We start from the raw sequence: 27,165 nt of genomic DNA, 5'->3' as shown, positions 1-27,165 counted from the left end.
GCGACCGGAGGTTTAGCAATAGCACCAAATGCCAACAACAACGGAGCCAAGGTCTGTGTAAACACCGGACTGATTTAGTTTTTATCGATTGTAATAAGGGAGCATCAGGTAGCGGACCATTGTACGGGCGTTGTATACGAAATCTGTTAGCTGCTTTCTAAAGGGCGCCATTCTTAGTGGGAAATTCATAAGGATTCTGTCAGTTTCCCATCAAGGTTTCCGGTGAACTAAACATCATAGAAAGTATAAAGCTGGAAAGCCACACCGAAATCTCGGCCGTGTACTTCTACTGCCGCAAACGGACCCCATTCGTCGTTGTGCATAGGAAGGATCAACGTATGAAGTAATCACCCTGTCTGACTAGGGAACCCAATCTCCAAAGACTCACCCAGCCGTTTACCATTGATTTGTTGTCATAATATAAATTTCAGCCACAAAACCTTTCCAGTAGTGTTTCGCGACAATTCACATTGCACCGTTAACCATATAGGGTGTAAACCAAGCCAATGCTGCATTCAATTCAGAGGTTTATAGCTGCACCCACATCAACAGATGGTTAGGTCCAGGAATGTACAAGGTAGCTGCACTGAACCAGTTTCATCAACATACAATGGACGCGCAACCAGAAATTAGACTATGGAGTGCATCGTACCACACATTATTCAACAGAAAAGTAAGACATGATGTGAAGATTACGCACCCGTTGGAAGCGCAGAAAGCGATCCTTGTCCGGCGTTACTTTTTATTTTGGAGAAACGGATTCCCTTACTACCTGAGAATTTACGTAACTCGCTTTTGTTTTTTTTTGTGCCTGTGATTATTCATCTATTTATTTCAGCAAATCTAAGCTTATATTTATCCGTTCGAGCAACCTTCTGTGTGAAAATTGTTAAATGACGTTCCAAATGTCCCGCTTATGATAGGGGCGCGTTTCCAAGTGATGGAGACTCGTGGAAAACCGCTTGTTCCTTTACAACTGCGAAAAATCAACTGCAAGATTGAAATATGTGATTTCATCAAAACGACATACTTTCTTTGATGAAAACGCAGCAGTATGCAGTGGAAAACGTTTGTTGGGTTGTAGTGTTAGTTATCTGATCAATATTAAGGGCTCGATAGCAGAAAAGTGTTGTTGGCTTCGGCTCTTCTGCTCTACCAGTTTGATCTGAATGTCGGTTAATTATGAAAAAGTTTCTGGCGGAAACCTATTGTATACTACATTCCAGTTTTAATGTGTGATAAAACCGTGGAGATCGGGGGTTGGTATGCCGTGAGGTTCACTTCCTCAACATCCAGCTTTTATCTAATGTTTACATCACCTCAGTTTTATGGAGAGAAATTTTATCAGCTGGTTAAAAAATTAGGGGTCTATATCAACATAATCTTAGTGTCAGACGTAAGTCAAGGGGATACCACGGACTCTTTAGCTGAGTTCGCCAAAAGTTGCGCCCCCAAAACCCTTGGATACTCCCAAGAAAGTGTGCTCTATTTACCTTGTAAATTGCATCTCAGTTGCTAACCTGGGTGTTCGTAGACCAACCGTGGCTAAATTTTGCTCCGGTACAAATGTTTGCATTCTGAACTTTTCAATTCAATCAATTTATCAGTCATAAACTGTGCATCATAGCCACAATGGTTCCAGCTGCTATTGTTCCGATCATCGATGTTCCCACCAGACCCGAACAATGTTTCAGAGACACCGATAGTCAAACCGAAACCTTTCTTACATCCTCTGCGCGTAGGCGCCACGTCCCTGATCCATAAAGCAGTATGGAACGCATCACCGCAGTGTAAACTCTTCCCTTGACATAAAAACTGACATTTCGGTGACATATGTATCGGAGGTTGGCAAGAGCCGCCCTGGCTTTCCCGATTCGCCAGCCACTCAATCGGAAACTACACAGCTGCCCAATCAAACAAATTTATCTACCCCAACGATCGGCTCGTCTGCGGGCGTGAGATTTGGGTTTGATCCCATCCAATTTTGTGCAGCACTGCACTTTGCAGGCTTGAAGCATATACCAAACCGTGCTGTAGATTTATTAGGTTATTTAAAATTCTGAACTTGTTTTGACTCAAGGTGAAATGTCAGGGAAACGACCGTTTATCTCTCCCTATAAATGCACGGATTACACCGGGTATACTTCTGACGCGATGTTTGATGGTAGAAATGAGGATACATGGTCATCTTTTTAAGTCCTGTGAAGGCGTGACAGAAAAAAGCTTCGTTTAGGATGGTGAGTTTCTCAGGTTATCGGCATTCGTTTTAGGAACCAAAACTTTTTTACCCCTGTGTCGTTTTTTCCTTATGGATACTAATTTCCTCCTTTCTCTCTTAGTTTCCTGGTTTCCTGCTTACTTTTTTGGTGAATCTTTGTCGGCAGCTGGTATGGGGTACGTCATCTTCAGCCTGTTTACCTAATGCACCTGCGTAAGCAACGATCGGCGTTTCAGTCATCCTAATCACGCATCTGTAATATGCATCCGCGTTCATGTGGTACGGTGACCTACGGCACTATCGATCCAGTTTACTGTCAGATCAAAGTATCGCACATCATTTAATCACCAACCGAGTTAGCCCTAAATCGAATAGTCTCCCTCTGTGACGATATTTTGTCAGAATACGAAATTTGTGATCCGCAGTGCTTAAAACAGCCGATGGGTCACGTTCACCATCGCCCACAGCGATGACTTTGTCAAGTTCTCAAGCCGAATGTGTTAGTTCTGGATAGCAGTCACTTTAGCACACTCAGTCTCACATGTCTTCTGTCGGCCGACTACTTCGTAAATTCAACCACCAGCTAATTCAATTGGATTCGGACTGCGTACTCATAGACAATGTTGGTGTGGCCCTTGTTAGTTCTGGATAGCAGTCACTTTAGCAGACTCAGTCTCATATGTCTTCTGTCGCCGACTACTTCGTAAATTCAACCAGCAGCTAATGCAGTTGGATTCGGACTAGGACCCTCTGCTTCTTGAATGCGCATTGATGACGAGCAGTTGATGAGTGCTGGATTGAGATGACTCCACTCAATGCAGTCTCGTGCAATGTGGAGATAGGGGAGACAAGTTACGAGATGGTTATTGCGCATAACCTGGGCGTCCGTATAGTGAGCCAAAGGCTATTGACAAGCGCTAGTGATTTAAGTGTCCTACTTCCTTTAGGAGGCATGTTCCGCAGTTGAGCGGCTTTTTTTTATCCATATCGGTCTTCATGTGTTCCAGTAGGAAGAAGTTTGGGGAATTGGAGGATGATCCTTATGTGTGTTCTGAAGGATTGTATAGTGTCGATACAGTGCTTCAGTTTGCTCTTGATCAGTGTGGTTATTCCGGTGCACACGCAGCCTCTGTCAATTCCGACTTTTGTATTTAGTGCACCAAGCAAACCCATACCTCTATTTTCCCAGTAATATTAGTTGACTCTATAACACTTATCTCACTGAAACCGCCAGCATATTTCGTTGTGACACTTTTCTGTGTAGCGATGTCCTAGTGTACTTGTCATGTGCCTGCAAAGAGATGTAACCCAGAGACTTCAGTCTGTGCGTTTCAGTTACATTCGAACTCCCGGAAACAAATTGGAAAACTTTATTTTCATAAATGGACCAGCTATTTATCGTTTACTAAGCCGAACCGTACGGTACCGTGTTTCCTACGGCATCTCATTGTCAAGAACACGGTGGGTTATGTCGTGAGAATATATACCGATGAAATACGGACCAGCACACTTCCATGCCCAATTTTTACCCATGGCCAGTCAAGATCAAACAGATCATGACTTTGTGATAGTACTCTTGTCAGTGTCGACAAGTATCGACTTAATCCAACCCTGATTTGTTCACGCATGTTTTTTTATAATTCCACAGCGCTGGTAAAATCACGCGTCTGGGTGTTGGAAAGAACATGTTTTCAAACCATCATGATGAAAACCGGGTTGGAGCGGATAGAAGAACGGAAAGCATTCCTCAGAAGGTAGGTCTTGACGCACGCAATATAGTTTCCTTGTTTCAGCTCGTCGTCTGTACGCCCGCATTGTTCTAAATGCGTGTCGTACCGTTGTGTTCCGGAGCTGCTTGACTTTTTATTGGTTGAATGTTTGTCAGAAATTCAGTCCTGTCCAGGTGATTTCGAGACAATCATGCTGTGCTGTAAACAGACCGTTAAATATACCAAGTAAACCACACCCTCACCCATCGCATTGTGTGCGTTTTTTGTGCACCACTACATGCATATGTACACGTCAGCAACGCTAGTTCGGCACTTGTTGAGAACTATTCATTACTGGGTTTACAAACTGTAATCTCCAGGTTAGAATTTGGCGAAAATTCTCAAGTAATATTTAGTAATCTTAATTTCTTTTTACAAGAAACACCATTCGGGAGCTCCTAAACCATTTTACGACTTTGAGGTGCTTTGCTTTCGAAGTTTATTCCAAAAAATCAAGCAAAAATCTATATAACGGATGTGGAAGTGTTCCAGCCGTTTTGAGACCACAGATCACTTCTTCGAACACGCAGGACCAATAAATGAATGCGTTGCCAATAATCCTTGGAAAATATCAAGTTACGCGTCATTACAAACCGTTATTTGAGCTTCCAATCTAGACTTCGGGACATGGGGCTTTACTTCATCATGTCGAATTATTTGAAAACGATTGTGACCGCTTGCGTCCTCTGTCCTGCTTTGTTATGAAAAACCGTCCGGATCTGTTCGTCTAAGGCATGCAGTTGGTGGACGTACCACGGGCGGAATGACCTTACTGTCACCGGTTGACTTGATCTCCATTCAGCTGCAAAGTGCTAACCTACCACCACTTAGCGTGTTTGAACTTGTTTTGGACGGACAGACCTCAGCCTTTTTGTGATGAAGACGATGAGGTCGGGGTCGCAGATGAAACTGTCGGTCACCTGTGTGGCGGGCGCTTGGTTGACAGGTCTGATTGCTTTATTATACTGTGAAGGTGAAGAAGTACATCGTAAGCGAGAGATTCGGTTGAAAACCTAATTTCTATGCGGATGGATGCATGCTTCCTCTCTGCTTATCGGGAGGTTTTGCTAACATGTGGGAAATATAATCATTTTGAGTGTTTCGTCTTGGGACAAAGGAGCCCTGCGCACGTACCACCAAGTCTGGTTCGGTTAATCAAATTGTCCTCGCGGGAATTCCGACAAAGACTGACATCAAAACAGTCCTGCTTGCATCGTCTCAACCACAGTGTAACTGAAATGGAGGACGACAGCGTCATGTCGCATTAAGGCGAGCATAGCTCTCCAATCAGCCACAATCAGAACTGTGGTTCTTCTTATACGAATCTAGCTCAATTAAGGTGAAAGATTGCCTATTCGGAGAACACGTCGAGACCTGATAGTCCCACAAACCGGTCGAATCCGGTGGTTGACTGCCTGTCTCCGGCTTTTCATAAATCTGATGTGTAGCACCTGTAGTGAAAGGAAAACACGTTGATTTCTTTAATCTCAGCTCACATGAACACAGGGGTGCTGCACTTTCTTTGGAAATTCTTTGGGACCTCTTTTGGATCAACCTCTAACAATGATTGAGTATGCAGCTGAGCTGTGTGCATACAGAAGTACGGTTTCAACGAATGGTGTGCAACTCACTTCACATCACTCATTTGAGTAGTCTCCATCGTCGCGAAATTATTCTAGTGCGTCCACACCAAACGTGGGGAGCACAGACACGAGTTTTGTTCTTATCATTAGCAGTGGCCTTGTGAGGTTTGAATTTCGGTTGTGTGACGCGCGAGACGCAGTGTTAGCACTGCTCCATCAGCGCACTCTGGATGCATCTGGATTATCAATTCTAGACAGGCGAGTGTATTCACGCTTGAGCGGTGCGATTAGTTTGCCCGATCCTTCGAACAACGAACCCGTACAGCTGGGAAGTTGCCAACGACGCCAAATCCCATCCCGGTATCCAACACATTCTTATCAGGTTAAACAAGACTTGTGGATTTTCGACCACTTGATACTTTGATGAAGAAAGTTTGCCCGATTTGATTATGTTTATTTCAGCTGCTATGAATTTTTCTTCGATAAGTTTAAGCGCGCTTTTCTATTAATAGATAAATGGAAGCAATGAAGGAACGCAAAATCAGAGATCGGACCTAAGCGGATGACCAGGTCTACCAGTTTTACTGAACAGATCGCTTTTTCATCTACATGTTTCTGAGCATCATTCTCAGGGCGCTCGTTAGTTTGCGAACTACCATTGGCCGACATAATTCCAAATGATACAGTCAAGTTGAACTGGTGACCCGTTTCGAGGAGCCGTGAAACGAAAGCTTCATTTAGCAACATTAGATTTCCGTCTCAGTTAGTGTTTCAGTCCATGCATGTACGCGATGGAGGTTTTTTAGTGTTGACCCTTAATTTTATACTGTGACAAACAGATGTTATGCTGGAAGGCTGCGAGTCACCAAGTATTTCATGTTCTTTGGGAACTGCCAACGGTCCACACCTCATGAGTCTTCCGGATTACTCGAAACCGGAATCTTTTCGATGAGAGTGGCACCCTGCACCTGAGCCACCTGGTGACTGGTGACCATAGGTTCATCATGCAAGTCCAAAACCGATGACAAAGATTTCCATCCTACTCATTTGGATATAAGTAATATGCTCCCAAAGGAGAATAGTGTGCGCGAGCAGTCTGGCACCAGTTCTCTGCATTTCACAATGAACCCAATGTAATATGTTTACCTCTGGTCAGGTATGCAGAGAGTTCGAATCCCTTCAATATTCACGGAAGGCGCAATATCAGTATCAGTTCAGTATTACAAAAAGGTTCTAAGGTCTAATGCCTTCCCCACTTCAGGTTACACGTTACAAATGATTCGTTGCGCTCAGCCAAATTACTCAATAAAATTACTCAATTACACCTGTTTTCAGCAGTCATATTGATGAGGTAAACGCACTGAGAAGATAGTGCTGCCTATTCCCTGACGGAAATTACCTCTCCCGTCGTGTTGACTTTAGTTGGACTACCTTGAATGTCATTGCGCGATAAAAATAAGTCTTATCCGATATTTATTCAATAGTTATCAGTTAGACCGCTTGCTAGATCTCGCGAAACACTGAGGACTGTCAAGTAGGATGCTTTTTTGCCCACACACTTTCAGCTATTGGATGACAGGAATGTGTTAGATCATCCCTTAGATCGCGCTAGTGTGTGTTCGAGGAATATCTACTCCTAGTGTGCGATAAATAAGGCCAGCCGACCAGGATCTTCAAAAAGTTGCCATAAAGTGATTGACATATGCGTGAGTTTTTATCTAATTATGTGTGACTGAGGAGACATTTATCAACGCACCTCATATCTGTCAGTCACATTTGGAATAGAATTCAAGAGAAATCAACACACACCAGTGTTTTCAGTGTCCAATCCGGCAAACGAACTGCTGATGTTCTGTCACAGAAGCATCCACCATAGGTGTTCATTTGCTGTCTTTCTTGTGTGGGCGGGTAGTTTGTAGTTAACTCGGCTTTTTAAAATGAAGTCGCAGTTGAATGTCGAGAGTCGATCATAATCTTAATTCCGATAAGAACCCAAGCTCGGTAACTACCAGGTCTTCTTCGAAGATAACCAATCAAGCGAAACTTTCTGACTGTTTGTTAGCAGTCATATGATGGTCTGACATATTCAACAGCTAGTTGGACCAAGAGTACACCGGTGACTTGTGCCGTTTTTTAAATACTTCTTTTTAAAATCTGAGCATAAATAAGCAACTCACAACTGTCTTTTGGGCATCGACGTTGACTACATTTAGAATTATTTTGTATCCGTTTTGATTAAATCACCATTTTTTGCTGATGGTTTATCTCTCGTGCATGATGACCTCGGAGTTCTTTGATGAATCTGACTTTCGCACGGCCCCTGATGCCTTCTTAACCGTTTGTGACCAAATCTGAACTGTTGCTATTTAGTGTAGTACGGACTCAGAGTGCGTAGCCAGTGGCAGACAGTAACCATAAAGTCGCATTCAGTGTATTATGGACAATCGCTCGTCTTACAAAAGGTCATGCACTTGTATCGTCTCAACTCATATCACCCCCTTTTCCTAGTCCCCGTGAATAGATGCCATTTTCGCTTGCTGAGTATGGTGTTTCTGTTGCACAGGAAATAGCACAATCTGGATACGAGGTCACCCTTATCACGACTGACCCCCATATTCATAATCGAAACTCCGTGAAAAACTGGTATAGATGATAGTCAAACCGAATACCTGGTCGCAATGTGCCTGTTTACCCTCGTGTCGTGCCTCACAGAACATCCGTCCTTTGTGTGTGGACTACCGAAATCGTAGGTATGTGGAATCAGAAGAAATTCCAAGTCACCATGTGCGTGTGTATCTGACAATCTGTGATAAAATCGTCTATCAGCATCGCCAGATCTCGTTTTTAAGGTCATATTACTATTACTATCGACGTACTCCTCCATTCTCAGCGTGCCACTCCTCAAAGATGTACCTTCGGAACGTATTCTTCGAATCGCCGATGCTCTTGAAGCACAATATCACGCTCCCGGTGACTGCATCATACGACAAGGGGAACTAGCCGACAGCTTCTTCATCATCCAGTCAGGAACGGTTAGTTTTCTTCTCCTACTTTCTCCCTACACCAAGAACGATTCCCAGTACTATATAGGTTGATTAGTTGCTTGCGAAATTCGTAAGGATTTTTCTCCTGTTAGTTGTGACAGTCGGGTAGACAGTGTGTTTTTCCGATTTTCTTATCAGAGGTATAGAATGTAGCTTACTGAGACCCCTTTAAGTTTGAGTAGTACGTTCCTACTTCCGTGGGCTTCGCTGAGTGACATCGGCTTACATAAGCTCACGCGCAGCATCACACTCGGCTCCACACAAACTGTCGTGGGTTCCCTTGTAAGCACACGTAGCCAGTAGTTTGGTCCTCATTGAACAGCAAATCCAACTCGGCCCGCAAGTCTTTGCACAGATACTAACCCAAGAGAATAAGACCGGCACGCAAAACTGCAAAGACCTGTCGCAAACCGTCAATCGGGCCTAAACTTGATAGTATAATAATGGACACCGGAACTAATTACCGATCTATCATCGAGGTACCGGCGTTGTCCTTCAGTTCTTTTAGGTTTCGGCGTACTACCGCACTTCTATCCAGTATAACACAATGCAAGTATTGCCTGGGGCCGCCCTTCAACACACCGTTAAGGTGATAATGGATAACCTGCAAGTATTCAATTAACCATGCGGCCAGTGATGTTGTTGTCATCCTTAGGATAACAATGTCGATCGGGTGTTCACTGGAAAATGGAACAAACTTATCTGGGTTCTAAAAGATAAAGTTTACCAGGTGAACCGGTTAGAACGCTGGTGGCCCACAAGGCTGATCCTGCTAAGGCACTTACGTCCGTATGTTAACGTGTCTGAGACATCATTGGAAAAATTCAGCCCCTTCTGAGTGGTTTGCCTGTTTTCCAACGTTTTGACGCGTCGCATTTCACAACCTCTCATCCCTGCTTGGAAAGCAGTTCTGTCGATTACCAGGTTCACTCTTGACCTAAAAATGAGGTTACAAGTTTTCCAACTTGTTTGATGGTTGTCCCAATAACGACATTTCGGTATCCCCGATTTCGAACTCCGTTCTTCGGTTTACCGTAGACAAGTTATTTTGGAATGCGAGTTTCGGCCATTCGTTCTAAGTGACGGAGCTGGTTTTGCATTCGGCTCCATGAGCACTCGCTCATCGAGGGACTTCTGTGTTAGAGTTCCAGTCATTCCATTTGACTTGAAGGATTTTGCGCAAACAGTACAAGTGATGTCGGCCAACATCCCGAACATGTCGTCCGTGTAGCATCCAGGTCTGTGCCATTTAGCAGTGAAGACAGCACAACATTCCATGCACAAGTGATGATTACTCTCAGGCGTTTCTCAAGGCAACCAAATCTCATAGGGGCTTTTGCTATTGGTGTTCTTATCTCATTATGAAGTATCATATCTGTGGACAGTTTGCTGCCAAGATAGCAGGCGTCGATGGGGCACGTTATCTCACATACATTTAGCACAACACATGGTGTCTTGTGCTGATAAAAGACAAACATTTTAGGCGTCACTGAACCGAACCTCTTAATTAGCGTGTGTGGTGTGAGTGCAAGTTTAGTGGCATAGACAACTTTCGTTCACAAACTTAACCTTCGTTTTCATTCATCCGTCCACAATTCTCGCACTACCAAGTCGATTTCTATTAAACAAACTGCATTAGCCCGATAGTTCGATTGATGTACGCCTCGTTTTGTCCGGATCATCACCCTTTCTCGACCCTTTTCCCTAACAGGTGAATGTGACCATCACAGTCCCAGGTTCAAACGAGTTCGGTGAATCAACAGAGAATAACATTCGACAGATGTCCAAGGGCGAGTATTTTGGCGAGAAAGCCCTACTGGGCGAGGGACGACGTACTGCCAATGTGTATGCGTTAGGACCGAATGGCGTTGAAGTATTATGTCTCTATCGAAAGTGAGTAAATACTTTTCACTGACGCCCATTTCCATTAGTGAAGAACTCGATGATTTTGTGCTCTTCCAAGTGCCAAAACGCAGAGTAAATGTGGCTAGTTTGCTTAATCTGGATTTTGAAATTTAACCAAGAAACAATTACCAAAATCAGAATGTCCAAATAGCAAAACGAAGCATGTACAGCAATACCCTAAAGAGTGGACACTAAGAGATGTCACGGAGAGTTCTCTCTTGGGGCATCTACGTAGACCAGCTGTGGCATCGTTCCCATGACTGCCTCACACTCCATACATCCCTTCCCCTGGTTTTCTCACAGACAGGTGGATGACAGACTAGAATCATATAGAATCTTCTTCTATCGTTGTTCTAATCTGCGTCATCAAGTGGATGGAGTTTTCAGTGGGTTCGTATCAGCATTCTTTACTCATATTGGAGATCACCAGCACGATTCACGATAGTGAATCGTCGATTATTCATTGTAAGAATGATTAAATGGGAATCCTGGTTGTGTCTAGTGAGTTTCAAGTGTCTATGGGACCATCTGAATGGGAGATCCTGAGCGATGGGTCAGCCCATCTCATCAAGACGATCAGTGTGTAGAAGTCTGACAAACTGTCCGCCCCCCCCCCCCGGGTTAAGGGTGACGACTTATCCCTTGAACGTCAGACTACTTCTTGTGGCCAGGCTTTCGAACCCAAAGCTTTGGGTGGGGGCTATAACGTCCCCCTGTCAAATATTTGACGGTCCGGTATTGCATCCCACATACTCTCACAGCGACTCAGTTGCTTGGACCATACGAACGCAGCACATACTACATTAGTGTTTTGCAAACACCAACCGAAAAGCGTACCATTTCCCCTGTCTTCAGGCTTAAAAAACAACAGTCAAACGCATCATTTGGCGCAACAAGACAAGCAATCATGACAGATAGTGTGTTCCTGTTTCCCCACATGACTTTGAAATCGAAGAGAATTCCTCACAGATTTGAGTCTAACCTTCCTAGCTAACACATACGTTGGCGTCGTATATGTTCCATGCTCATCTTGGGAATATCCCACGGTGAGCTTGGAGCGACAAAAATAAGAAAAGAGGCTAGACTTAGTGCTCGAAACGAATGCCACATGTGAACCCAGCATCAACATGTCGACTGATATTTCTAATTTTTTCAATATCACGTTTTTGTTCGATAAATCAAAAACACGTCAAATAACGAACACGTAACCCACGATAAGGTGAGCGTTGTAAATGAAGTTTATAGGTGCACATTCGGCTTTTATGTGAACACTATTCCAAAATAATTGGTGTAATTGGTCCGCTCACTTGGTTTTCTGCATTTTGCGACATGTTGATACACTTTCCCATGGATTTCCCATTTCGATTATGTCTTCCGCAGAGACTTTTTGGAACTGATTGGTGACATCAAGGAATTGATGAACAAACCGTACATGGAAGATGAACTGAGTGCCTGCAAGTAAGTACACACATTTTAGCACCTTGTCGTTTCCGTGAACCTGCCAATCCGGTTACTGTTTCGTTTTTTCCGCTCTACTGTTTCTTGCACAGTAAATCAGAGTTCCTTCCACAATGTTCAATGCTACCACGCGATCCCGTCACAAATGCAATCTTGCCAACTGTCGCTGGGCAAACTGAGAAGGCCGTCCCGTCATCGACCCCGTTCAACATCTCTTCACAAGCTTTACGTCTTTTCCCGCTGGGTCTTGATTCTGTTCTTAAGCCCAGGCCCATGCTAACAAATATCCGGTTAGCTGATCTAGAGCGTGTTTGCGTCTTGGGCGTTGGCGGTTTCGGACGCGTCGATCTGGTAAGTGTTGTCACATTACTGTGTTGTTCTATCTTTATCCAATTGACTGGTTTTGGCGTGACATAGTGGTACCCTGTGGCCTGCACCGATGGATGGTGTGTAGCCCTGACAGTTGTGATTGTAGTTACAAGCTTCATCTCCCTGAGTCTTGATACTGGCATGCCGTGAAGTTCGTAATACAAGACGGGCGCACGAACGAGGGTTGATGGATTCTCCTTGCATGCAGTTAATGGCTATTTGAATCGCACCCAAATTCTGATGCTCGACCTGAGGAATAGATTTTTAATTATGTTTGCTGTTGCATCTGCGTGGATTTTACAAGATTCGTGAGCCCAGCCTATAGTGAGTCTCCACTCTTCAATTTCGGCCTCTTAAAGGTAGACTGTCATGTCGATAGGTAACCTTTGGGTGATGCGTCATGTTGTGTTTACCTGGAGCTGAGTCATAGCCTCTCCAGGATTCGGCCCCCTATGATGCCGCTACTCTATTAGAGCCTCTGTTCAGCGTTTACTTTAGCGAGCTTGAGGCACATACCTTAACCGCTTGTTATGGTTCTTGGATTGACTGTGCTTCCGCCCTGATGTCTGGGGTACAATCAGGTCCTGTCTCCTGCATTTCAGCAAAAGATCTTTACAGAGAATCATTGAGCGAAGCGAACGCATTTGATTCTGTTGAACCACCTTCTGTGTGTGAATGTTCGCTTTTGAGTTTGGCATGGGCGGGTTAGTCTGTAACCTATGCTGTGTGAAGGCCTATCGTTGCAATGCAACGCAAGGTGTCAGATAAATCTAGAAATGCATACTAACCTACTGTTATCCGAAGTTAACCAAGTCCTGGCTTACTGTAACTCACTAAATGGATTGCCTGAATTTGGTTTTCGGGTGATAGTGATTCCCAGCCAACCTTAAGTAGAGACCCTCATATTTGACCATTGGAAAACAGCTGTGCTGTGAAGCCTACATTAGAGTTACGAGTGTCTTTCTCTAACCGGCGCCTGCGTAATAATTGTCATCTGTCCCCTTCTGAGCGAACCCTGTGGGATTCATGTACTAAGGTTCCTTCTGGTTTGATAGTCATTTGTTTTCGTAGTTTTGGATCTCAATCTCTGGTCCTATATCTTGCCATTAACATGTGATTTCAGCTGTTTCAAACGGTTCCACACTCCGTCGGGCACCAACCGCTTGCGTTGATAGCCATCATGCTTTGAGATTCGTGGACACTTTTGGGGTAAAATAAGAAGATGAAAATAGATGACAGTGGTGTGTTTTATGGAACAATTTAGCTGACGATTTGATCAATGTTCCGTTGGACGCAACGTATGTTCAGTCAGTCTTATCGATCTTTAAAACACTACAGAAAACTGCGTGTGCTCCTGAAGGGTCTTCAACCAAGAGTGAACCAAAACCGAAAGGATGTCACCGTGAGTGTTTGGTCTAATCGGGAAGGAGCTAGTTAGCTATGGAGGAAAACTCACTCGCAAATCGTTTAAAACATAATCCATGGTATACTTATCTATCATACTGGTTTAAAAAACGGATTGTCGTTGAACCACTGTAGATCAACAACGGTTGACACGTTACAAACGTTCCCAAGAGTCATTCGATGTCATCCTTTCGTTGATCTCAGGTTTTGACGTAGTTCACGCGCTCACAGCGATAAGCGAATTCGGATGATGTTCTGGCCCAATGATGGTTCCTGTTCAGCGGCGTGTTCAGATGCATTTCGGTTCACCAATTTCGACAACCACCCCTTTTATAGCTTGCAGGTGGACTACTGATAGGGTCATATTATATTACACGTAATATTGCAATGCAGTATTATAGAATAATACAGAACTGATAAACAAGTTGATTCTTATGGTCGAAATAGCAATGAAACGCTTCGCATCTTCTCTATGCTGTCAGCTTGATATGCCTCAACTTTCGGAAGGGATGCACATCTCTTGATTGTTTTGTTGTTTTATCGTTCAAGCTATTGATTACTCTAAGGTCAAGGAATGTGAAAAAGATTAATCAAGCTGATAGCGGTATTTCCGACATATCACAACTAAAAAAATGTTACCTCAAAATGTAGTCCTTAAACTTGAGTGCTTCAAAAGCAGCTAGAGCATTCAACATTGACAACTGCAGCCGTCTAAACAGTGATGTCTCAGTCTGAAATCGTGTGAGCAGGGTGAGTGTGTCAGTTTTTCTTTCAACCATTTTTATTAACACACTATCTAGGTTTGAGAAGTTTCCATTTGATGCAAAAAAAGGTGGGCAGCTCAGGTAATGTAGCTGATGGCTGGCATCTTTGTTGAGATTTCCAAATTCGTTTAACGCCTACACAAAAACGATACACCGATGACATCATACCGGTTGTTGCCGAGACGTTTGCAACTCAGTTGCCACTTTCGTTGAACAAGTTAACCGTCAGGTTGGCGGCGTACTGCTAATGGTCGGGAAACTCACCAGTACCTTGGGTCGTTGATGTTCATTACTCGTAACTGCGTTGGTCTCCTTGAACTCATGGAACACGTACATTTCTGTGGTTTCTTCGACCTCATTTGTAAAGCTCCATTTCCGAAATTTTCGACTTGAACTGGTCTTAGCGAAACACGCTCATTTGCAAACAAATTTGGTTTAGCGACAGACTCACTTGGAACCGAGCTGAATCTCTCCTTTGTGATGTAAGCCAGCACTTTTCCAAACTAACGCCATCTATATTTCGGCGTTTTCGCGACTGATTTGCTGAACTGCCATGGCGCCGTTGTAGGATTTTTTTTACTACACTGCAAACTGCTGCCTTGTAGTAGGCAGAATGAAATCGGAACATCAATGTCTGTAGCTCAGCTTGGCGTACCATCCTGTCCCCGGAAATCACTATAAAGTTACCTTTGATGGTCGAATTGGCGAAACTATTCCAGTCAATGAAATCATTCTGCGACCTCCATCCTTTTTCCTAATGAGAAACAGTAATGTAATGATACGCATTCTGAATGGAGCGGAAACGTGAGACGAATCAGATAACTTGTTTGGAAAGGCCATTTAAGGGGAATTTTACCCAGTGGCATGACCTATTTTTTCCCACAGTGCTCCAGATGTTGAACGGCACAGCAGGCGCTACCCCAGAAGAAAAGGGATTCATCTGCCAGCTTTCATTTCTCACAGTCTTCCCTGCATGTGATACTGGTGGAGATGGGCAAACGTAACTTTCCTACCAATGCATTCATTATTCCCCACATCGAGAGACGACTGCACATCACGTTGCGGATACCTTAATATGTAGGCCTTCAAAACTCAGAAGGACGCCTTTGCAGAACGATGATGAAAAGCAGACGTGTTTCCGCTTACGAAAGTGAGAAGATGCAGAGGCATATTAGTCCTTGTCTGTAAACTGCGCGGTTCAACGAACTACCCAACAGTACGATTGTGAGACAACGTGGGTCTGTCTGAAGCATGATCAGTTTCCACTCGACAATCTCTTTTCCGATTTTATTCAAAGCACCACATCGGCCCAGTTAACTATAAATTTACTGGTCGGAATAAGTGGAGGTATTAGGCTAGTGAAATCCGCCACTGAGTTACGCAAATTCGATTTGTCAGGGGGTTTTCTGCAACTCCTCGGATTTGGTTTGATATTTCTTGTCGTGTTCCACCGTATATCTTTGATTCTCACGAGAATTTCAACGACATTCTCATGGAGTTTCACGAATGGCCGCTGATGTGAGCAGTTCTCTGTTGATGGGTCTTACTATTGTTTGGTGCTTACCGTGAATAAACGTAAAGCATGCATGTATATTTCAAAATAGGCACACGAAGCACTGCGACGTTTCCCGACAAATCGTTAGTTTTCGCCAAAGAACATCATACCGGGTTTCAAATGGTGGATGCAAATGTTCATGAGGGATTTATCTGTCGTAACTTTGCTCAGTTTGTCCCATAAATCATGCTTCTGGCAACAGGCAACATCAGCGATGCGGGACACGTCACTTCCAAACGATCATTTTGTGGATTCGAGCGTCATGTGCACACACTCTGTGACGTCACCAACGCGAATCTAAACTTTGTTCCCATATTTTTAAAGTTTACTTTGCTTGCAGGTGATAAAACAGCATCGTTTGTTTGCTCCCTAACACCGATCATGATTGGTCAATGGAAGACGTTTCGACAACATGATACTAGTGTTAGAAAAATTTCCCATCTACCTGAAAAGAATTTCAAACCAGTTAATCTAATTCGACTCATTCTTCAGAACTAGCTGTTTAGCGAAACAATCTTTCTAAAAACTATGCACAGAATGTCTCTCGTGGAGTCTGATAAATGGAAATAGTATTATCGTACTTTTACTAATAGCACCGTGCGCTGGACAGTTTCAAAACCGTATTTATCCTCCAATACGTGCTACGATTATGGCTTTCGTGGGAACGAGGAAGGTAGCGAACAGAGCTTGTTTTTTGTGATTGTTCCTCTTGGCTAATACATCACAAATTTGTATGGTAGCAGAAAGCACTTGGGAAAGGTTAAGATCGGGGCTACTACAAATCAAAGGAAGGGGGGTGGGTTGGACCAGGGATAGGTCAATGGGTCACGGAATCAGGTAAGTGACGTCAATGTCAGACAAACTTGTGGGACCGGATGTTTCGTAGGCCAGTTCAAGTTCAGAGGTCGCACAAGATTCTTTTGGATGCAAAGTCGCGGATTCAGCAGTCAGATTCCAATCGCCTCTGCGATCGATAGTAGTCTGGATCGTACCAATCGTGATCAGTTCAGAGGTACCCGGTATATGATGTTGAAGGCCTGCTCCTTGTCCATGAAATGAGTGGTTTCGGCCAAACGTGATGCAATCGCGCTCGAGCCTGGTTTCTTCCCACTACCACTCAGAGATACGGAACTATGTTCTCGCATTCTGTCCGACAAATTTGGTTTTGTATGCAGATAGCTTACATAGTTTTTTTTCAATTATGGGCTAATAGGAAATATATTCTGAGGACTAGTCTGACTTTAGTTCACTCTATGTCTTATTTTCTCGTACTTGAGGTCGCCCAACAGGTGAAAGTTGTCATTTGCTGTCCGACACTGAAGATGCATTTATTCTCTGCGTAGTTAGTTACATTGGTGATGACAATCGATGACAATCCGGTGAAACATATCTCTGAGATCTTGGCGTTAAGCTAACTGTTTTGTGTGCTTTCTCTGTGCGCATGGCTCACACAGACACATGACAAATCGCGGAGGACAACTATTTCAATCAACGTTGTTCTTTCGGGTAACAGTTGAATCACCCAAACAAATGTGTCTGTTACGAAACAATTCGAACCATAGTCGTCTGATACTCCTGTTCCTTTTCCATTTATTCCAGGTAACCCTGTCGTACGATCGAGCACAAGCATTTGCGATGAAGCGGATGCAGAAGCAGCATATCGTACAGACGCGCCAGCAAGAACACGTGCATTTAGAAAAGGCAATTCTCTCAGCAGTCGATTCCCCTTTTATTTGCCGGTAAGCAGATACATACAGTTGTGTAAGAGTTGTTCTCACGTGATGCCGTACATCATCCAAGTCCAGATGGGGCGCCATGTACGGTACAAATCCAACATACCACACGTGTCAGGTGAACCGCGAACACTATTTACTGCAAATGGACATTAATAAGACAACTTGGGTTCACTGTTTCATTCTTGCGCGAGAGATCGCTACACTGTTCGCCCGCTGGTTATTGGGAGACAGCGTTTCGCTGGCTGTTTGTTATTCCCTCGTATGGAACAACTTGTATTGCGTTAATATGCAGGGTAAAGGCTTGGCCAAAGACGTTACAGCCAATAAAAAATGATCTTGTCGTTTTGCTTCGACGGATCATCGGTACAGAGTGGCACTTTTTATAGATGTTACGAGATGTTTGGACATCATTGATTGGTGCGCATGACAATTGCGCATCAATTGCATTGATGCTTAGTGCTCCAATTTTCTGTTCACGGGAAGAATAGGAAGGTTACATTTTTGCCCACACTATGTTGCCATTGTATCAGTACGTACTAATGTCCACGAAGAAGATTTTGTCAAGAATTTTCGAACCTAAAACCTGTGATACTCATGATTGGTGGATATTACGTGGAACTGTTTTGATAAATGCACCTAATCCTACACGAAGTCATGCGGAAAGAGTTTACCACTTTTCACTTAAAAAAATGTGCGCCACTTACCATAGATCACGTAGAAACCTGGCGAACTTTGCACACTGATCACGAAACTCGTTTGGGAGGACAAAGGTTACTGTGTCATTCGTCGAAAAATCCATCAAATTTGCTCATGAAAGCTGCTTGTACGCTCCTGCGAGGGTCCAAATATTTATCTGACCAGTTACTCCATTCAAATTATTCACTGAAAGGCCTTCTGCTGCACCATCACGTGAGGCGATTCGGTATTTTGAGCTGTCGAACATAGCAAGATGTGTCATCGTATCATTCCGTGTATCGTTCCAACTCACGTCGTGTTGCAAAAACTTCGTCTTTTAGAGTCTTGTCGGTGTCAGGCACTGAACCGAAACAATGTAAACAAAGTTGTGACAGTTTTTTCGCTGAAACATTTCGTAAACAAGAGATTCAGTTGATTCTCCCGTTAATACCAAATTAATTTGCAAACAAATATATTTCGTCTAAAACGCAGCTAAATCCATTGTCGGGCGTGGAAGCCCTAATAACCGATAGTATATAGTGAGATAATGGCCCAGGATCTCAAACATAAACCAGACAAAAGCCTTTAAGCTCGATCAAATCGTTTTAGCAGCAAGGCCTGCCGTTATCACTGGTAATCCTAGCTTGCCATGTAGTATCGCCAGGGGAATCAGTGAATACGGTTTTGACGCTAAGGAAAGCAAATGAACACGTTTTCATTTTAAGCTGTTACTGTTGGGTGTCTTGTTGAGATTGTTAGCTGAGCTGGGCGGAACGACGAGAAAACGCTCAGTTGTGTAGTTTGTAACGAGGCGTATGATGGACATGTTTTAGTACGCATCAGTACCCATAATTTAAGAACACAGGTAGAAGTTCGTAGAACTCGTACAGTGGCAACTTTTGATGCAATTTATTGTGTATGCTGATGTGCCATTTTGGTGAGTAGTTTGAGGCTAATTGGCTGGTCAGTTGACTGAGGTCCTCTGGGGTTAGAACCTGGACAGCTTTCTTCAAGTTGGAAACATTTGATGTTTTTTCAAGATCAATCAAACTGTACAATTTCAAACAGTTGAAAATAGCCGGTGATATTATATTGGGATAACAGCGTAATTTTTCTTATGGAATCTTTGTGGACGAAGCACAATTACTTCGAGAATGTCATTCCTGGTTTGTAATTTTTAGCTGTTCAATCCTAGATTCCACCTTGAGGCGCTTCCAAAAACACATAATTCCATCGGAGCATATTCAAATCCGTTAGTTTGTTACCTGGGCTGGACAATCCAACCACCCGACAAACCAATGGCCATCTATCCAACATTTCTCTCGACAACATTCTTTATATGTTGATGTACTGTTCGCCACTTACGCTGCATTCATCATAGTGAAGCTTCTGGCGCACCATTATTGACGAACGTCTTCTTCATGCTACGAACTTCTTCACGTATTCAACCCTTCTTTCCGGCCTTTGAGATAGTGCTGCATGTTCTCTACTTACTCACTTCGAAACGTGGCACATCTGGTACTCGGAATTCCGACAGTAAATTTCACAAGGACGTCAGGATAGATCGCATCTGGCGCATATAATGGACGGTCATAACTTCGTACCAGGGAAGGCTGAAATAGGGATAGAGCACTCGACTTTACTGTTCGATGAATGGTCAGAAGCGTGGCCGCTGCGCGCCGAGGAAGTCAAAAGACTTTCAGTGTTTGAACACCGACGTCTTCGCCCGAGTCCGGTGGGAACACCGGATCAGCAGTGCTGAACTACGTTGGTGGTATTCGGAAGAAATGATTTGTCCACTATAGATGAACTGATCATATTGAATAAATTGCGCTCGCTTGGCCACGTGCTTCGTATGCTAGTCGACCGACTTCCTTGAAGGGTTTCTTTCGCACAATCACGTGAAGGGTAGAAACGAGCCAGAGGCGGTTAAACAATGACTTGGCAGCGAAATGTGAAAGCCGTTACCAGCAAACTCATCTGCGATGATCATTACCATCTCCCTGGATGGGGACCTTAAGATGGGGCCAAACCAATGGTTAGAGACATTGTCAGACATGGCCCAGTCTCGCCCTCGATGCCGCTCGTGCATCCAAGCTATTGCCTTCAATGCGTATTTCCCTTCCCGATCCATCCACTCAAAAGTCTACTGACTGACTGTAGTTACGTGCTAATTTATCAGCTTCCGCCTCAAATGCGCAGCTACCTAACCGACCTCCCCGAATGATCGGTGAACGAAACTGTGGCAGCTAAAACCACTGTACGACAAGTACGCGGTTATTACAGTTGACAATGATGATGATTTTCGTCACACTATACCCACTGTACAGTGATTAAAAACAGTCTACTGTGTAACCCCAACTTTTGTGTATACTAGTTATCTACCTGTCTGTCTTCTGAGGCACATTGGCTAGCGTGTAGGTCAACGTTTTGCCATGTAGGCACTTACCCAGCCCGTCACATTCAGCTTTCCGTTCTCATGTCTGTCCTGATATTACTGGTTGACACAGAAAAGCTAACGCCTGGTGACATCGAGCCGCTGATAATCAAATATGCTCCATTTTCCGAGATAAGTAGCTGCAGATTATCAATCTGGCTGATAGTTAGATTGAGTCATCATCTAAGGTGTAGCGTAATTTCCACTCGAGTGACCGCTCGATTGTGAGAAACTAACACCTGTTCTGTAAACAAGTCCCCGTAACGTAGGTGGGTAGTTGAAAGAGTAGTGATACGTTAGGAAGAGAATTTTATTCCTCGGCGTTTTGGCCACGACGGTTGGTTTTAATCAGCAAATAAATAATCAAGCAACCATCCCGACCGTTGTCCGATTGTCCGAACTAACCTAGGTATTAGCAGTGTGTTGAGACTGGGGTCTCTGTTTTGTGTTGTCGATGAGCTTGGTGTAGTAGCTCAAATTGTAATGACGGATGGGACATCCGCATGGCGTTCCGAGTCCGTTCAATTAAGCCATCCACAACAACCGTTGCAAATCGAAGACCGTGTGAAGGCTACTCGTCTTTCAGGGTGGGGACCGCGTGATCCCCACTACGCCTGGTTGGAGACACTACAGGCTATGGCTGCCAACCGATGTCAGTGGCGTTCTTGTTATTAGCTTCTATCCTGATTGCCCAAGTGCATGTCTGGAAGTGTAGGCATCTCGGAATGATTGTGGTAAGCTAGTACTAAGTCCCTTCCCCGTCAAATAAATCATGGTTGTACAACAGTGAAGTATCGGTGTTGAACACTGACGTCGATGATGATGATGATGATGATGAAGATGATGTTCATTCATTTAGCTCGATGTTCGATCAGTTAGCTTTTTGCGAAGGCCAAACGTGGTGGTTGAAACATTGGGCAGTCAATTCCTCTCCTACTACCGTGTCATTCAGACACCAGCTGCAGTTATCCTGCACAATTCCCAAACTTTGGATTTCATTCGTACTGAATTCAGTTTTCCTACCCTGAAATCTCCCTGGCTTGGCAGCCGCCTGCTTTAGTTCTGCTGCTACCCTCCGAATGATAGCGGTTAGTCAGCTTGAAACTGGATTCGATTTTTTGTATTTTGATTAGTCACATATGGATGCAAAAGTGTACTCTATAGACAAACTCCAGTGGAAATTGTCTGTAGTTCGGAGCAAAGATGACGTTCATCAGAAATTTAAGTATACCTTACCATAGGTATATTTACGACAACGTTGATTCGGCATGCACACCTTCAAACTCATTAGCGTCTTCTGATTAGGGTTCTGGGCTTTAGAAGTCTGTAATATTGGTACCGCTTTAATCTTTATCTATGGCCTGATTAGCCTGTTGCACCCAATATTCAGTTTTAATAGTGTTCGAATATCTAGGATGACAGAGTTCGTTTTTTCTCACTGAATTGTCAGTCTATTTGACCGGATGTATTTGTCCTAAAGATGGGTTAATTGTATACATGTGCTCTGTCCAATCAATTTGAACAAGTTTGGTGCAGGGAACATATGATCTGTTCTTTGTCACTGTCTAAACCTATTTGGCTATTTGGTTTGTCATGCAATCAAGATGACACTGTACAACCGTTTCGTCTTTGTTGGGAATCGGCGGTGCACATCTCGACCATTAGTTGAACACTTAACCGTTTGGTCACGAGTGGCTGATCAACCACCACTCGAACATGTTGACGTAACCCTATTGTTTGACCGTTTCTTTTGCTTCCGCTTCTTCAAGTCCATTTCCTTAGGCATGATGAAGTTATCGCTATGCTTTCTGATTTATCCGCATTTCTACTGACACACTCCACCACTTCGCTTCACAACGACGCTCTGACAATGTCATCTCGACTGGTGACGAGCCGTTTGCAGCCTATTTGCTGCGGAGATGTTCTAATCATAAAGCGGTGTCATGTCACCCTGTTCAGTAAGAGGGCTCCACCAGAGGTTCTCGGAATTCTCAATTAGCGATAGGATTCCCATGGTCTCTAACGCCTGAATGAACTTTGGAAACCTGGTTGTTTTGTTCCGTATTTTTGTCTCCTTGCTACATTTATTAGTGGTAGAAAGACAACCTGTTTGAAGGAAAAAAGTATTGCGGTTGCGACCACCACTTCATATGATTTGGTTTACGTAAAAGCGTTAATTAGGTTTGCGTGAAAATCGTTGGGTTGTGTGATTTGATAGCAATTTTGTTTTAACTTGTGTGTGTACCAACGTTCAGCTCCCTCTAACTACCTCCCATGACTGACATTCAGTGGCTCGTGTTACAAAAAAAAACGGAACAGGCTTGTTCTGTTTCTGTGTGTGCGTGAAGAAAATATTTTATGCGTTTTTCACCATGCGGTTTTCTTCAGTCTGGGCATTTCCCTATGCGTTAGTCCGCAGCACCCAAACGACGAATTTTTTCGTTGATTAACTAAGATCGGCAGGAACATCGAAACGGTTGAGATTTAGGCCAAGGTCTAATTTTTGTTCGCCTTACCTACCCATATTTGTCACTGAATAGCACTAAGGTAACATTTCGTGTTGGTTTACACGCCCACATCCAGTCACAAAAGTACAAAGCCACCCTCGTTTCACACCATAACCCCACTATGGGATGATTCAGTAGGTGGATAGTGGGTATCGTCACGTCAATGCAAAAAAGCGGTCGACAATGGGCGCGAAATAACTGTTAGATCAATTTATGGTGTCATCCACAGTTTTTCCCATGTAATCCGACCACTTCAATGTAAAACCCTTTCACATGGCTTCGCCTTATTTTAAGTGGACCCTCTATTCCTATTTTGTGGTAATCACTTACCAAGTAAGTCCTACACCCTTGTTTAGTATGTTCTAGTACATTCCATCGCCCCCTCCCCACTGCAAGTTGGCCGGTCCAATAGCCTCACACGGGAGCAGCGGAAGCTAGCTCCTGATTGAGTGAGCGGTGTGCGTTGAAACCTTGCGCTTCCCTGTGACCATAAGCGAACGGTAGGTCTGGATGTACGCATTCAAGCCTTGGATGCAGACCAGGCAGAAAAGTCACCCTCATCTATAACCCCCGACTGAATTTTACCTTTGTATACATGGTATAAATGTGATAATATCTATCATGTGTACAGTTCGTTGCAAACAGTCCAATGTTGATACGCCTCGAGTAGTGGGTCGGTACTTCCGTGCCTCGTTACCAGGACTCCAGGAAACTTGGTTGAATCAGAAAGGCTGAGCAGCCTAGTGCATACGAGTACTGTGAGCAGACACACGGTTACGTTAGGCTGGGATTCCCCGTGGGGATATGTTATATTTGATTATTCCCAGTATACTTTGCGTCCTTATTCGTAGCTTCAAGACTGGTATCATCTCAGGCTTTGTAAGCGCCCGTCAAGCACAGGTTTTCCGAATTAGAACCGATGACTTTGCTCCCTGGGTTACAATAAAGCTGACTGTTTAACCCATTTTATGCCAGGAACATAAATCGTATCTCTGGTAGAATCAGTTTCATGTGGATGGGACTGCTTACACCAAATGTTACCGTATCTTTAGTACCAAGGACATTTTAAAATGTTTTGGTTGCTCCAAATCATATTTGCACTTTTCCATTGGAGTTGGAGTTCACTGGCTCTTCTCTGACTTAGAGGCCGAACATTTCCAAAATTCCAACATTTCAAGAACACCTATTTTCGGCTCTATTTCTTTCCCAGGCTGTATGCTACGTATCGAGACAACAAATATATCTACATGCTTTTAGAAGCTTGCCTTGGTGGAGAACTTTGGACGATATTGCGTGACAGGTGAGCATATCTCCAGTTGTGGCCATCGACTGTCAGGTTTGTTTTGTTCAATTGAAGTAGTTGTGTTTTTGGAACTAATGAGATCGACCTATTAGAAAAGATAGGCAGCCGGATCCTGCAAAACAGATCCCGCTTGATAGATTGAATTTCACAGGCGTTGTTTCCCTAGGTGTCGAAGACTTCGAGCTTAGCGGAGAGTCATTTGGACACCGAGGCGCTCATTATATTCATTACTGGGCGCAGTTTCAGCTTATTCACTTTACTCAACATTTCATATCTGCCAATATTTTTTCGAACTTAAAAGGCATTTATCCAGTGATACCCATTACATTGTAACATATACAGTCAGCATGTTGGTTCACCTATGCAAACTTGTTTTATGGACGATCCTAGTGGGTTTTTAGATTATCATGTGGAGAGACGAACTCTGACTGGAGTTTACACTAATCAGCTTGCACGTTAGCTCGCGCTCAATATGACAGATAAGCAACCATGGCCGCTGGAATCCATGTACCACTTGCAAAATGAAACCTCCGAATTTTGTGATCTGGCCTTTCTATGGGAGAAGACCGTAACTTTGCGACCTATTTGAATGTCCCGCAACTTTTGGAAGACAGTTCTTCATGCCTATACTTGCAAGCTCAGTAGTCACAAAAATCCACTTGGTATCATTCCAGGTTTTCATTGCTGAACTAATCCACAAGCCAGATGGATTCTTTTCCATTGAAGACATCCTGTAAACACTACTTGCGTAAAATCTGCGCCCTATAACCGGAAGAATGTATGAATCCAGTCAAATCTATATACTTACCACTAGAGAACTGGTGTGTCCACTATTTAGCTATTCACTGCACTTTGTTGGACGTTGATGGGGAATCACTAAATCGTAGAACCATTGTCTACGTTCCCACTCGCTTCACACGTTGGTAGATCACAAGATTTACGCTTCACTTGAGAAACTTCTAAGAGCGATCATGAGAAATGCTGAATCTGTTCACCGCCTCCACATGCTTGCGTAGCCGGATGAGATTCGGTCATAGGGATCATGGGAAATTACTTATTTTAGTGAGTGTTGAGCGAAACCAATGATACGGTTTTGGCTTGCAACCAACCTTTTGAGTGTTTTACTTTGTTTGACCAAAAATAGCGCCCACGTCCTTAGGCATGCTTCGTTGATTCCCTCTCGCCCCCTCCTCTCTTTAATTTCCTCAGTCATCATCTGGACGATAGAACAACTCGGTTTTGTCTGGCCTGCTGTATAGAGGCTCTGGATTATCTACACGCTCACGGTATCATCTATCGGGACCTGAAACCGGAGAATATGCTCATTACCGCCAAGGGCTACATAAAGCTAGTGAGTTCCTTGATAGTTCGTCGTGCGAATTGATGGTAATTCTAACTCCCTCTGGATTGTCTGTCCAAGTTCGGTAGTCGGAACAGCCTGCTAGCGTTGTCAAGATGTCTGGTTATGGCATACTGCGTCACATGAGGAAACATGTTTACGCTAGAATTGATATTGGCTACCCCTTCTAAGGCGGGAAACCCTGAAGACTGTAACCCGTTCCCAAACACTAAGGAATATTTTCTCAAAAAAACAGAACATCGGGAGATAAATGCCACGTAGCCTCGTATAGGAGTGATCTCTCCTCGGATAAATTGCTTATTACGCCATTCTTTAAAAAAATCAACCTACAGCGTGGGTATGGACAGAGCGAGCTCAAGGTGTCTCAGTGGTTAAAGCGTGAATTTACTTACGGAAAGGTCCGTGGTTCGAACCCAACTCCTGTATCTCGACGGTTCCTCTCTAAGCCTGGGCAACGGGGCAGTATCTCAGTCCTCGTCCTTCTTTCAGGTAGCATGTTTGCTAGGCACCGGAATGGTGTTACAGCTGAACGATTATTATTATTATTATTATTATTATTATTATTATTAATATTATTATTATGGGTGTGGACACGAAGGTGGGTTGTGTCTTTTCACATAATCTCGGCATTTATCTAGCCGCTTGCCTTGTGATACTCATTCTAGTTACGTTAGACAACCCGTACTTTCAAATTAAGGACCTGCACACCCATTAATGGTAGGTTTTTTAACGTGGCTTGGGTACGGAGATGTAACCGTGCATATATTAATCATATCCCAGCTATTGCTTCTATAGCGGAACTGCTTTCCCCGGGTGTATAAAGAGCCGCGCGTTGCAAACGTATACAACATGGCAGGAGAATAGAAGCAGAAGGATATAGACACTTGGAGATAGAAGCTGACCCCGCTTATCGAACTAGTTGAACGTGTTATTAGGTCAGTACCGTAAACGTGTCCCCATACACTACTCTTGACTATCTATAGGCGTGACAACGTCCCTGGTATCTTCTGGATGTAGTGCAGCGTTAATTCGTGTAACTTTGGGAAATCATCCTGAGGTGAGGAATGCTGGAAATGTT

The 27,165-nt window shown here is 43.7% G+C and overlaps 2 protein-coding genes across 2 annotated transcripts in view; one reads left to right on the top strand and one right to left on the bottom strand.

Moving 5' to 3' along the window:
* The window catches only part of T265_15167 (hypothetical protein), a gene marked incomplete at both ends in the record, with an annotated part of 99,731 nt that extends 82,517 nt beyond the window's left edge, over positions 1-17,214 (bottom strand). The window contains 3 exons of the mRNA XM_009176887.1: positions 11,521-11,570; positions 14,966-15,268; positions 17,086-17,214. Of these exons, the coding sequence (XP_009175151.1) occupies positions 11,521-11,570; positions 14,966-15,268; positions 17,086-17,214 (482 nt within the window). The remainder of the gene's footprint in view (positions 1-11,520; positions 11,571-14,965; positions 15,269-17,085) is intronic.
* The window catches only part of T265_10499 (hypothetical protein), a gene marked incomplete at both ends in the record, with an annotated part of 150,856 nt that overhangs the window by 106,751 nt on the left and 16,940 nt on the right, over positions 1-27,165 (top strand). The window contains 8 exons of the mRNA XM_009176886.1: positions 3,867-3,972; positions 8,461-8,602; positions 10,326-10,507; positions 11,900-11,977; positions 12,070-12,328; positions 17,669-17,808; positions 24,635-24,724; positions 25,937-26,078. Of these exons, the coding sequence (XP_009175150.1) occupies positions 3,867-3,972; positions 8,461-8,602; positions 10,326-10,507; positions 11,900-11,977; positions 12,070-12,328; positions 17,669-17,808; positions 24,635-24,724; positions 25,937-26,078 (1,139 nt within the window). The remainder of the gene's footprint in view (positions 1-3,866; positions 3,973-8,460; positions 8,603-10,325; positions 10,508-11,899; positions 11,978-12,069; positions 12,329-17,668; positions 17,809-24,634; positions 24,725-25,936; positions 26,079-27,165) is intronic.

The sequence above is a fragment of the Opisthorchis viverrini genome, assembly GCF_000715545.1.
Source record: "Opisthorchis viverrini unplaced genomic scaffold opera_v5_375, whole genome shotgun sequence".
Taxonomy (NCBI): Eukaryota; Metazoa; Platyhelminthes; class Trematoda; order Opisthorchiida; family Opisthorchiidae; genus Opisthorchis; species Opisthorchis viverrini.
Note: the sequence above shows the minus strand (reverse complement) of the source record. Positions and strands in the feature narration are given on the sequence as shown.